The 13,176-nt window shown below is 46.4% G+C and overlaps 1 protein-coding gene across 1 annotated transcript in view; it reads right to left on the bottom strand.

Moving 5' to 3' along the window:
* COLEC12 (collectin subfamily member 12) overlaps nt 1–13,176 on the bottom strand; it is a 106,747-nt gene that overhangs the window by 82,770 nt on the left and 10,801 nt on the right. The window contains exon 2 of the mRNA XM_063326665.1: nt 11,403–11,453. Coding sequence (XP_063182735.1) covers nt 11,403–11,453 — 51 coding nt within the window. The remainder of the gene's footprint in view (nt 1–11,402; nt 11,454–13,176) is intronic.

The following is a 13,176-nucleotide window of genomic DNA, read 5'->3' as shown; positions in this document are numbered from 1 at the left end:
CTAGGTTTGCTGAAACAAGAGGCGAGCTGTGAAGTTTACGGGGTTTATGGGGTGCCGATCGGCCTCTGACAATGGCAGGCATTTCCTGCAGCTACCACATTTCCCTGCTGCGTCCTCTTGGTGGGCTCACTACTGAGCCTGACACATGCTTTTTAGCTGCTGATGGACTACTCCAGACCTAACCTGTATGGGCAGAGGGAATGGAGGGGATAAGGGACAGACTTCCAGCTAAACAGAAAAAGGACAGGAGCCACCTCTGCTTTGCTCCTGCTACTGCTTGAAGAGAAAAAGCAGAACATGGGGTTCCCTTATGGCACCACAGACCGCCATCTCCACAAAGCACATTGTTTTCTGCACCTCGATGAACCAAAACTTGAACTGTGAACGCTACACAAAGCAGAGGGATTTTCCATTCATGGGGCTTCATGCACTCTTCCAGATCCTGCGGAAAGGATGTGTCTGATCTGTGACCAGGAGGGATGGAGCTGAGAAGGTTGAATTACAGATCTCTGAAGAATGGTCTTTACTTTGGTTTTGTTTGGTGACCCAAGAGAAAGACAACAGATATGTATATTCCTCCTCCTTTTCCAGCAGTATTTCAATTAGTTCAGCCCCTCACACACCCCAAACTCATTACTTTGACATGTCAAAGTCTTTTCTTACTTTTAGCTAACATTGACTATTTCAGAAAAGGCACCAGTTTTAAAGTCTTCAATATTTGGGAAAGCTTTTTCAGCTCCTCTGCAATGAGCAGAAGAAGGAGATGTTGGTTTGATTGTTTCCCCTTAAAACCAAGCCACGCTGTGTATTCTCCAGTCCTCGCCTCTGCTGCTTTCTGCAAGGCACTTAGTAAAGAAATCTTGCCTAACACTGAAAAATGCATACGGTCATATTTACAAATTTGTAAAAGAGGTCAAACACGTACTATCATTAATCAAGCAGAAACCTGTTTTCCTAAGGAGACAAATAGTTATGGAGCAATGATTAGTTGGCCTGTTTTAGGAAAGCGTCACTGTTTAGGATAGCAAGAGGACTTGTGATGGGGGACTTGGAACAAGGTGAGGACAAGAACCACCTCTCAGAATTTTGGCTTTCCAGACCTGGGGAACAATACGCCCAGGAACGCATTTGGAGCACAAATTTCCAGATGGATCCTACATGCAACCTAGCTGTCCACGGGTCTGGTTTTTGTATATTTGAGGTTGTGCTGTTAAGTAGTGCAACACACTGACCGAAATCCAATTTGGATGCATTCGTATGAAACCGAGCACATACGTTTAAATATAAACATCTGTGTACACACACAGTGACATGCAATAACTTTTGGGGACAAGTGAATTTAGCTGTGCACAGATGCTATGTTGAAATTTTGACACCGCGTGTTCGGGTTATTCTGGCTTCAGACTGTTCAAAATGTGAATTAAGGACAAGAGCTCTTCCACCCCAAACTGGAGTCTTACAGGTCAGATTTAAAATGAAATAATCAGTTACATGGGGCATTATATGCCCTATTTCCACATGAAGCAATTAATTTCTAGGGAGAAGGGAGGAAGGAAGGAAAATATCCCTTGGCTCTATGTATTATTATTGTTTTGTAACCATATTGTCCTCCATTATGAGGACATTATGATAAAGCAGAAATATATGTAAGGAACCTTTCAGTTGCCAGTTGTCACTACATACACAGATGGTCTGAAATCATACCTTAATCTCTTAGCAAAATATAAAAGCCAGTATTTTTTCTGCCATTGAGCACAATGAATGTAGCATTGACCTTAACAAGCCTGGCAAGTAAAAGCATCCATGGTCATTCCTGGGCTAATTCAAAATATAAAACTTGGTAGAATTTTCCATGTTCCTGGCCAAGACCTTGGTAACAAGCACACAGCAACATGTTATGTAAAACAAATCAATAAGCATTTTCCAAACTTTTAAAATTTCAGGTTTTGAAACATATGCAGCAGAACACTGTTAAGCAGACCCGAGTGCCCAGACATCCTTGAAAAAACACCAATCTGCCCTGCATCTTCATAGCATTATGAAATGGCTGTCAGAAAAGATGCTATGAAGTCCTGTTACACTAGGCTTGAATGTCTGCACAAGACTTTTAACACGAAATCTCCTTATGAGCCTTACTGGGCTGAAGCGAAGTGGATCCCTGTGTCTTGTACTCCATCTCTTATAAAACCTCCAGCTGCCTCCATTAACAGTCACAAGCTGAACCATGAAAAAGCACATTCACCTTTTTTTTATTTAAGGCATCGATCTCTCCCTCTGGCTGGCTGGGTTTTCCAGATGCATTCCTGACTGAGCTGAAGAGTATCTGCAGGACACAAACCTTTCCACGCACCCATTGCGCAACACTTGTCCGTGCCGTCTCCGGGCACCAAGCAAAACTCCTTCCCGCTCACGCCTCCCTCCTGACCCCTCTCTGCTTTCCAGAATCTCAGCCCACTCACTTAACCCAAGCTGAAACAGGACAAACGGAAATTTCTTGGCTCTTGGCTGCTTTGCTTAGGTTTACCCATATGCAGAAGGTTAATCGAGACTGGATAAAATTTTTTTCCAGCTTTCCTTTGGCTAATCTGTTGCACTGCAGCACAGTGGAGTTTGAATTGGTTTTGACTTAGCAAAGCAACATACTGTTCCTTCTTAGTGTCTGCAACAGGCAAAACCAGCCTAAAATACTTACAGATTCTTTATTTGTGCTGTCCCCATTATTCTCTCTCACAGGCTTCTTTAGGCATTTCTATGCTTTCCCTAGCATTTATATTGGACACAATACAGAGATCTGGAGTTGAAGATCTCTATGTAGTAACTCAAAATGATCAGGAACACAAAGCTCTGGCTCAGCATGGAAGTCCCTCCATGCAGCTTTAGCCTCTCCTTGCAACTGCCATTTTAAGGATGGGTGTCTTTGGAGAGGTTGGTGTCTAGGCTCCCTAAAAGTAGGTGGAATGGCTCCCACCCTACGCCCTACATTCAGATTTCTCACAGAAGTCAATCTTCAGATGTAAAATTTTCTCTCTGAAAGCCATCAAGAAAATTGCCAAGTAAAACAATGTGATGTACTGCATGATGTACTGCATTTGTGGTGTCACCTGTCCCAGGGCACTGGCCCGGGCTCAGGGCTGCTGAGTGTGATGGTGGGGGACAGCAGAGACAGATGGGTCTGGGTCTGGTTTCAGGTCCAGATTCGGGTCCAAGCCAAGCTGATGAAGTCTCGCACCTCCCTTGGGAGCGTGGGAAACCAGGCACCAAGCCACGCAGAGGCACGGAAGCTTGATAGAATATTACATGACACCTTACGTCAAAACATCGTGGCACTTTTTGTTATAATGCTTCTGAGAGTTCAGTGGACAAAATGCCATAGTAACAATTTAATCTGATCTTTCCCCTTCCCTGGGATGCCAGGAATGACTGGCAGGGGCTTCTGAGCAAGGTGGCCAAAGGAGGAAAGGCTTTCAAAGCTGACAGCTAGGGGCTTATTGTATGAGGCAGTGCGTCTGTCTACCAAGCTGTCTGCCAAGCTATCTTGTACCAACTATGTGTCATGGTAGCTGCTAATTAAAACACGCAGCTCTTCGCTCTTAGCATACTTGTTGTTCATAGGTTCATAGAATCATAGAGTCATAGAATGTGTTGGGTTGGAAGGGACCTTTAAAGGTCATCTAGTCCAACCCCCCTGCAGTAAGCAGGGATATCTTCAACTAGATCAGGTTGCTCAGAGCCTCATCAAGCCTGGCCTTGAATGTCTCCAGGGATGGGGCCTCCACCACCTCTCTGGGCAACCTGTTCCAGTGTCTCACCACCCTCATTGTAAAGAACTTCTTCCTAATGTCTAATCTAAACCTCCCCTGCTCTAGTTTAAAACCATTGCCCCTTGTCCTATTGCTACATGCCCTTGCACAAATTGCTGTCGAAGTAACGGCAGCAGCACCGCTTGATGCAGACTGCACGTTCAGGGGTCTGACTCAATGGGATGCTGAGCAGCGCTTGCAAAGGGCTCCGTGCCCTGCAGAATCAGGTGCGGGGATGTCACCTCTGCCACGTCACTTAATATCGGTCTTAGAGCTCCAGGATGTTTTGAGGAAATTCTGAAGAAATAAAAGGAATCTAGGATAGCAATGTAAGCAGCACCCGACGGGTATGTGTTTTACTTTCGAGCGTTGTTAGATATATACCTAACAACATACTCTCAAGGGAAAATAGTACCTCTTTTCTCATGAGACACCAGTGTGCCTCTTTCAAAACTGTGTTGCCAGCTGTAAGCACAGCATGGCAACTTTCTGATGGGGAATGACTCTGAAGTAGGTACAGAAAATCCAAGGATCAATTAGACACATTTGAGCACTTGCAACCTTGTAGTTAATAGCATGCCATTAAGAGCAGAATATAGCCGCAGCTGGGTACAGATGCAGACTTGTATTTTGAATAAAGCTGAAGAGGAGCCCAGGACTAATGCTGGTGTGCGCTACAATCCCACAGCAGCAGTGGGAGAGTACACTAACAGGCATCTCCAACTATTTTTAATTCCTTCTTGTGATGGCTTCTTATCTGAAATTTTCATTTCTCCCACAGTTTTCCCATGTTACTCCTTTGCATGGAAACATAATGGTACCAAGTGCTGAAAATACAATGCTTAGTTTCCTTCCAAGACATTAATTTCACAGGTAATTTTGTTGTGAACAGCCCATAATGTAGCCTAGGTGTTTTGGCAGCAAGCTGATGTTACCAAACATCATTATTTGTCCAGCTACTTTAACTTTACATGGAAATAAATACAAAATCCCCAGGTGTTGCTTACAGTGTAGCCAATGTTTTTCATTCCATTCGTAAATACAACATGCTGTTGAGCCCACACACCTATTTTATAGCTCTAATGAAGAATAGAGAGCAAAATTCACACATAATGGTGACCCCACCACCTTTCACCACACCTCTGTAAAAGACAGAGATTGATCAAACAGGTATTGCTCCAAGCATGCAAATGCAATATATGAAGAAACATGTCAAGAATTTTAATTGTACTAGCTAGGAAAAACCCGTAACTAAGAGAAAATAGATTGCCTACATAAGAGCACACAGCTGGAATGACTTTAGTCCCCACGGCACTGCTAAGAGGCCTCTTTATGGGTTTGGATTAGAAGGAGAAGTGCCTTTAGCCAGGCACAGCAGGGCAGGTTGGAGAGCGGCAGCTCCAAACCCATAGACCTGAATGGCTCTTACAGCTCCTGAATAAGTTAGCACAGGACACGCAGATCTGGTAACTTCTGGATCTCACTAATACTGCCTGACACTGATGGATTTATCAGGGTGCACCAACTATTTTCCGTCTTCAGGAAGACTGGCGGTTTTAAATTCGTGGTTTGGATATATCAGCACTAATCCACTTGTCACCCATGCCTTTTACATCGCGAGAGACAGAAGCTACTGCCAGAGGAGGGACACCCTGGTGGCACGCAGGCATCTGGACGGCTCGTGAGCACCTTGACGTTCCTCTGCAATGGCAATACTGCACGCACGTCAGCATTTGTTTACTTATTTATTGAGACTTCAATTACGTGCCAACTGCCCCAGTACTCTGAGGAAAGAAGGGAAGGGAAGGGAAGGGAAGGGAAGGGAAGGGAAGGGAAGGGAAGGGAAGGGAAGGGAAGGGAAGGGAAGGGAAGGGAAGGGAAGGGAAGGGAAGGGAAGGGAAGGGAAGGGAAGGGAAGGGAAGGGAAGGGAAGGGAAGGGAAGGGGAACCCTTAGACAGGTGGTCCCTCCACACACAGGCCCTGACACCTGGGACTGAAGCCCCAACAGAAACCCAGGACCCCCGGGGGCTGTGAGCTTACCCCAGGAGAGGGTAGGCTCAGCCCCTTTCCACCTTACTGGCCATGGCATTTAAAAGGGTTGCTCCAAATGAAATTTCTTGGCCTAAAATTAACAGCCACACAGGCACTGCCATTCAGTGTGGATTTAACTACCCCCAAGGATGCACACAGACAAAATCCTCATCTGATAAATACGGCCAGATCAGTGAACTGGAAGCAACGTGCCCAACTTTCCTCTGGCTTTGTGAGTACCGGCGACCCTGTGACTTTTTATTAAGCCATATGATTGCATGCTGCAGGCATACATGTGAAAGAATTCCCAGGGAGGGATCTGGCTTGTGGCACCTGAAATCCCTCACTGGTCGTTTACAAACCATAAAGAAAAGTTGACAAATTCCTAAAGCTTAGATTTATTATTTTTTTTTGTTAGGGGCTTAAGATTTGTGTGGATATAGCACACCACCAGACTGATGCCAGACATGGTTTTTGTGCTTGTTATTATAGACGTGAACAATGGCCTGGATTTATCCAGAGATAGGGACTAAAATAATTCTGTCTGTGCAGTGTTAATGAATAAATGCTATTCCTGAACTATCACAAAATCCCAAGACATAAGTTTTGCTTACCATGATCATGTTTGCACTGTTATTTATAGGTAGAAAAATCTGTATTTTTTAAACCCTTTTCTAACAAAGCTTTCTATCTCTAAGTTTTCTTTTTTCATTGTAAACCATTCAGAAGGCTTTTATCAACTGTTACACTCCTAAAACTCCCCAGTTGTACGCTATCAAAGGTGGAGAAATAACATATAGCTTCTCACTGCATAAAATACTATAAACAATATATAATGAGAAAACAGTTATTAAATGGACCTAGTTCAGCTGCTCCCAAGCCACACATTAGGGAAAAAAAATCATATTTTCCAAATACGTTTTTAAACCAGTTTTTTTTTTTTTTCTCCTCGCCTAGCATATTTTATTACCGCATGGCAGGATAATTCATCCATTTCTGGTCCAGAAATTCCTAGATGTAAGTCCAGAAATTCCTAGATGTAATTCTAATGCCTGGAATGATGCTCAGGAGCTAGACTGCCGTAACCGCACAGAAGGGAGATCCTGACCCAGTCATTTCTGGGTACCTAAAAAAGTACCTGCCTTACTTGAGAGTAAGTAATTTTTATCCCTCCTTTCCTGTCAGCTGTTGACTTACAGGGTGTGGGGAAGACCGGAGGGGACCACTGCCAGATACGCGGTGACACAAGGGTTGGTCCCCTACTGATGTCTCAGTCCTGTGGCAGGGGAGCGGGAAGGTGAAGGTGGGGAGGACCCTGACTCATGATCTAGAGTACAGGGGTGACCGAGATGGGTCCTACTATGGAGGATAGGCTTACAGACTCCAATTCTGGCTGCGCTTCCCAAGGGCAAAGGGTAATTATCTTACACAAGCTGTTTAGTCTTCTACTTATCTACAGAGTACTGGCCATATCTTTTGACTCCTTGGGAGGTTTCTCTTCATCAGCAGGGCTTTCGGCTCATTTCTTCGAAGGCTGTTTTCTAAAACATTACAAATGTGCTTCGCAAAAGTTCAAAGACCACCCCCTTTGCTTTCAGCTGTTCCGTATTGTACTGTAGCTTCAAACCATGCAATGAATAACTTCACATTGAAATTTCTACATTAAATACTCTATTTAATGTAGTAAAGTGCAGGTTTTAAGTTCTAAAACATTAACATAAAGAAACAAAATTCACAGCGATCTCCACATCTATTACCTGGGAATGCCACAAGTTAGGAAGATCAGATCTACCACCTCCGAGTCCATTCTTTCCCTTCAATTCCCTTGCTTGTGGCTATGCCTGGAGCCTGAATCTCATAGGAAGTAGTCAAAACTCTGCCGTAAAGAGATCTCATCCTGATATCTACCACCTAGAAACTAGTCTGAGCTCTCAAGCACAAGATTTAGCATCCCAAAAGTGTGTAATATTGGAAAGCAAGTTTTGCCCTTTCCTCATTCATTCTTTCACAAAGTGGGGTGTGCCTGGGGTGGTGCAAACCAATGACACTGAATGACGAAAGAGTTAACATCAGTGGCAATCTGGTAGAGGAAAAGCAGTGGAGAGGAATAGCTTGTTATCTGGAGCAGATAACTCCAAAGCAGCCTGACCAGTGACTGATTATGAAGTAACGGTGATAAGAAACACACTTCCTCACGTGCTCTCTCACTGCAGCAATCTGGAGGCATTGCAGCTGAGCATCGCACTTCTGGCACTGTCCCTGCACATCTGTAGCATCCATTGAGAAGAATTAGACAGCATCAGTCAGCTGGAAAGAGTGCCTTCCTCTACCTCCCTGACTCCCTGCAGCAAATTTGTCCCAAGCTCACAAGGGAAAAAATGCTGGTGTGTATGTTCCTAGCATCTTGGAGTTGTCTGCATCTGTATTCATTGTTATTTAATATGACCCGTTAGTGTTCTGCTGACTAAAAAATACAGAAGCATGATAAATTCTCTGAAATTAGCTTAGCCGAGGATGAGGGACTGAAAGATTCAGAGAAAGGGGAAGCAGTGCAGGACTGCGTATATTCAGTCCTCTTTTCAAAAGCTTCTTCCCCAAAACGAGAATTGTTGGAGATTGCCTCCTTCCTTCCCTCCGCAGATCTCTTCCTTCCTTGAACCAAACTACAGGCTCCAGCAACAAGGCAGCTAATAATAAACTCTTCAGCTGAACTCTAGGAAAGCAGTTTGGTCAAGGCTTTGCTTGCCAAGTGCTGACCAACACACGTTCCCAGCTGCCAGCAGTGACTCACCGCAAGCCATGTTTTTTACAAACGAGTCGTGCTTTAGCCATCTCCCCCTTGGAGCACGTTTTGCTCCAAACAAGGCCTCACACTTCCAAACGATGGACTCAAAGGCATCTGAGTCACGGTCCTCCCACCACGTCTCATGTCAACGGGGCATCCAGGGACTACTCTGGTCACAATATATTACACAACTGCTCTTACGCTATGGCTCCTGAAACAAAAAAACCCCACTGCGGCTGTTATCGTTGCCCACTCCAGCAGGCTGTACACCAACAGCACTGATTTCTACAGCGCTGCCCAGCAGACAGGACCAGGATCCTTTCAAAATGACCTTTTATCATGGGTTTATATAATAAAACTTGGTTCTTGCCTTGGACTTTCCCCATACTGCCTTCTCTTACCAGCGAGGATACAGAGCAAAGAGGGACAACCAGTCGGGACAGCAGGCATAACACTTCCTACTGGTCAGGAAGGAGCCTGAGCTACTCAGCTGCATTTTGGGCCCAAGAGCAACCTCTGGTCCTTCGCTGGAAATGCCAACCCAGCTGGCCAGTGAATTTGGAGTTTTAGTTAAAAGATGTGCATGTCACCTTCCTGAACGGAGGAGCCTGGTGCCAGGTGAAGCAGCCAGTGCTGCTGAAGGCACGTGTCTCCCACTCCCTTCAGAGGTTGCTCAAAGGCTGCCTGGAAATGCAGCGAGGACTGTAGAAATGGGAACGCACCGAGTCGGGTTTTCTGAGGGAGGGGAAATAACCCCTTCAGGAGCCACAAAAGCGTGAGCACTTGCAGGCAAACAGCACGCGTGCTGGCGCAGGGAGGTATGGAAACCAGCCTAGCTCCTCCCTGTGCTGCCCCATGATGATGGGAAAGATGGGGAAGGGGGTATGGGAGGAAGTTTGGGCTCAAAAATAGCATGGACAAAGAAGGCTTCTTGGATCACGACACTACTGAATTACACAACTCTCACCAGTGCCAATGCTATGGCTTCATGACCCCACTCCCCCCTATAGTTGAAGCTCTTCTTCTGGACTGCAGACATCTGGGACACCTCCCTGACCACACCAATGTTGTTTTCATGAAGGAGAAGTGGGTTATGGTGGTTTCCTAAGGGTGGAACTACCCTGTCTCCTCCTTTTGCGGTGAAATCTCCTCCTCCTGCCACTGCCAGACTGCTGGCCCTCTCCTCCCTCCCCGCTGCCCCGCCAAGCGCAAGAGCACAAGCATTTCTGGAAATGCTCAGCTAAACCTTGCGTTTCTAAGGGCAGAAATAACTCACAGGTTAACACGGAAAAATCCCATCATGTCACAACAGTGCACTTACTATTGGGATAGGAAGGATAGTACTTTCCTATTAGGTATCCGCTCCTTGCTAAAACCTTTCACAGTTCACTGCAAGAGCATGCTGACCAGGGATAGCTAGGTAGCGGGCAACACAGAAGGAAGCTATTGTTAGAGGTGTTAAATGAATCCTAATATTTTTTACTCAGCTGGAGGTGACAGAAATGAACAGTTAACATTTCTTGCCGTTTCTCAAGATTTTTTTTTTCTTTTTTTGCTATTCCAGGGCCTAATCCAGAGGAAAAAAAAAAGGGGGGAGGAAAAAACCCTATGTGCAGCCTTATGGCAGGACTCTCCAAGCCACAGATGCTGGCTCTGTGGTTGGCTGATCTATCCAAAATAAAGCTCAACAGCAGGGAGCAGTGGAGTAGTTCAAGGGGTAGGAGAGGTCATGCGAATGTGATCCCCACCTCCCAAATACCGCATCTCCTTACGCTGCCTCCCCCTGCTCCTTTTGGGACGGAGGGAATTGTTGACTTATTTCTGATTTTCAGTCTGCTTTTCCTATCTGTTTGCCAAGTGGGGTTGTTGAAAGTGACTCTTCTTGAAGCCACTTTCCCAGAAGAGAAAAAACAAGGTGAACCTTTATCCTGATGGCTTGCAGTTGCAAAGGCAGCTAGCAGCTTGGGTGATGAGCTCGTTTGGTTGCTCCAAGACAGAGTTGGCACTGGGAGAGCTCAGAGGCCACTGTGTCACCTCCCCGTGGCCAGAGGGACAGGAGTCAGCATGCCCCAGGAAAAGCTGTTGGCTGCAGAGACTGAAATGTTTCCCTGAGAAGAAGAGAGCACAAGAGCCTTGAAAAGAGGAGCCATGAAGGCTGCTGACCCCTGCGCAGAGATGCGTGGCACCGCCTTCTTCACATGAGAAGGCCATTTTCAGTGAACAAACATCGAAAAAAGGAAAGAAAGTGGGAAAAAGGAAAGAAAGTGACCAAGTGTTCTCATTGATTTTGACATCAGAGTGCATTCCTACCGTATACTTTTACTTCTTTTTTGAGAGGAGTGCACAGCATATGTCCTGGCTCAGCCGCCAATACAACTCCCATGAGCCTGCAGGAGGTCCCATGCCACCACTCTCGGGAACGCCTACAAACCTCGCTGCACATCAGTCTGTGGGCTGAAGGAAAGCCCAGCTGGGCAGAGGACGTGCAAGCGGCATGGACCCTTCTCTACAGCCAGCACATTCATTTCTGCTCAGGTGTCAGCTTCATTTTCATGACACTAATGACCAAATAATGGAACAAACCACTTCTGAAGCGTTATGTTTGCCACGAAAATAAACCAAGCCTAAAAATCACCCTTTCCTCTGGGCAGATATTAGAATGAAGTGGATAATGGGACTGTACCTGTGCATTTTTGACGCTGCCAGCAAGGGAAGTTTCCATAGCAAGTGTCTCACTTACCCTAGGCACTACGCAATAGCGAGCTGAAAGGCCTGCTGCCACTTACCAAACCTCTTGTAGCCAAAGGACTGCACCTCCTCCTCCTCTGCAAAATCGTCTGGAGAAAGAAAGAAAGACACAGCAACAAATTATAACTACTACCACTGGAAAAAGATGGAAAGAAGTCTTTACAGGTGCACTTTCATAAATTAATGTACTTGGAAGTTTAATCAATTTGTAAGGCATGTTACTGATCTTCCCCTCCACTGCTTACATCCCACCTCTGTCCCTGGGTAGAAACGGCGGATCGGAGCCTTTCCCCCAGCCAGTATCTCCAGCAGAAATCCAGACTACAAATGGTTTATCACCTGGCAGCAATCCTGAGGCCTGCTTGGCCACCTATGTATAGAACAGAGCAGACATGTCCCTCCTCATGATGATGGCCACAACTGTCACCAGCAAGCCATGTGGGCAGGCTCACCCAGACCACGGCACTCACTCCAGCCCGCTGCCTGCACCATGGAGGCCGTCGGGCTCAGGTTACACATGCACCAGCCGGGCTGTTTGCACAAAGTGCTACACATGGCTATGCCGAGTAACGAAAGAGGAGTCAGAGGCGATGGCTGTCTGTCCATCCGCCACCTCCCATGGGCACTAGCTTGGCCTACAGAGGAAAGATCCGATAAAAAATGGGAAACAGAACTAACAAACTCAAACAGATGAGAAAAATAAAAAACATTTAAGCCCTTTTGTTCTCATCTTCACCAGCTAGCAAGCAGTAAAATGCTAATAATCACATTTTTATTTTGTCGGAAGCTTAATTTCTCCCCACTTCCTTCCAGCAGCAAAGGAAAAGGCTGGCATCAGCAGAAGAATACACCCACGACTTCTTAAAAAAAAAAAAAAGGTTATGTTTGCGTTCCTGTGTTCAGCCTCCTTCTACCAACACAACCCCTCTTTCTGCTGAGTCGGGAAGGCGAAAGCCCTGCCTTCCCACCAGCACCAGACTCTGCACCAGGCGACCCACTGCCGGGGAGGGCAGCGCAGCCCAGGCTGCTCGCCTCCCACTTCCCTATTTCCTTGGGGGGGAAACAGAGGAGGGCCATTCCCCCTCCCTCAAGCCTCTGTGGGGCTCTCTTTAAACAGGACATAGGACATGGGTTCCCAAGTCGTGGCTGGTGGTTTGAGCCCACCACTGCGCTGGGGAACCACATCACCTTGCCGCGTTTACGAGCACAAGTGCCTCCATGCTGCGAAAAATGCTGCCGAGGACTGACAGCAGTCCCCGCTTTCTGAAACCCAGCTACTCCTGGGGTATCATCGCAGTGGTGGGGAGGGAGACTCAGCACCCTGTGGAGCTTCAGCAGCTCCTGGCCACCTTGTGCCACCCTTCCAGCAGGGGATGCTGAGGAAGCTCACTCATGTGCAACCTCTCCATCCAGACCCTTCCCCGACACGAGGGGAGAAGGAAACAGAAGCTCAAAGGCCAGTCAAGGGATTCACCAGAAAGGAACATTTGATAAGCAGCGGTGGAAAAGCAGACTTAAAGCAGAAAAACAGGCGTGATGGAATGAGAGGTCTGTGCTTGGTTAAGACCTTTGCTGTCCACAGACTTACTGCACATGAACAGGCTGCTCTGCATCATGAAACCGGGCTAACTGGTGCCGCAGCTAACTCAGGCCACACGAGAGCCTTGGGGGGATGAATTCAAGGTGAAGTAAAGATACAGTTCTCATCCAGGCTCAACAAAGTCTAAATCATTTGAGTGTACACCAGCAACAGATGTGACCTGCGCCTTCTTCCGACTGACCTTCAAGGTGCCACACACTGAAGTCTGAGGG

Source organism: Chroicocephalus ridibundus, chromosome 2, assembly GCF_963924245.1.
Source record: "Chroicocephalus ridibundus chromosome 2, bChrRid1.1, whole genome shotgun sequence".
NCBI lineage: Eukaryota > Metazoa > Chordata > Aves > Charadriiformes > Laridae > Chroicocephalus > Chroicocephalus ridibundus.
The sequence above is the reverse complement of the archived record's forward strand: the minus strand, read 5'-3'. Positions and strand labels throughout refer to the sequence as shown.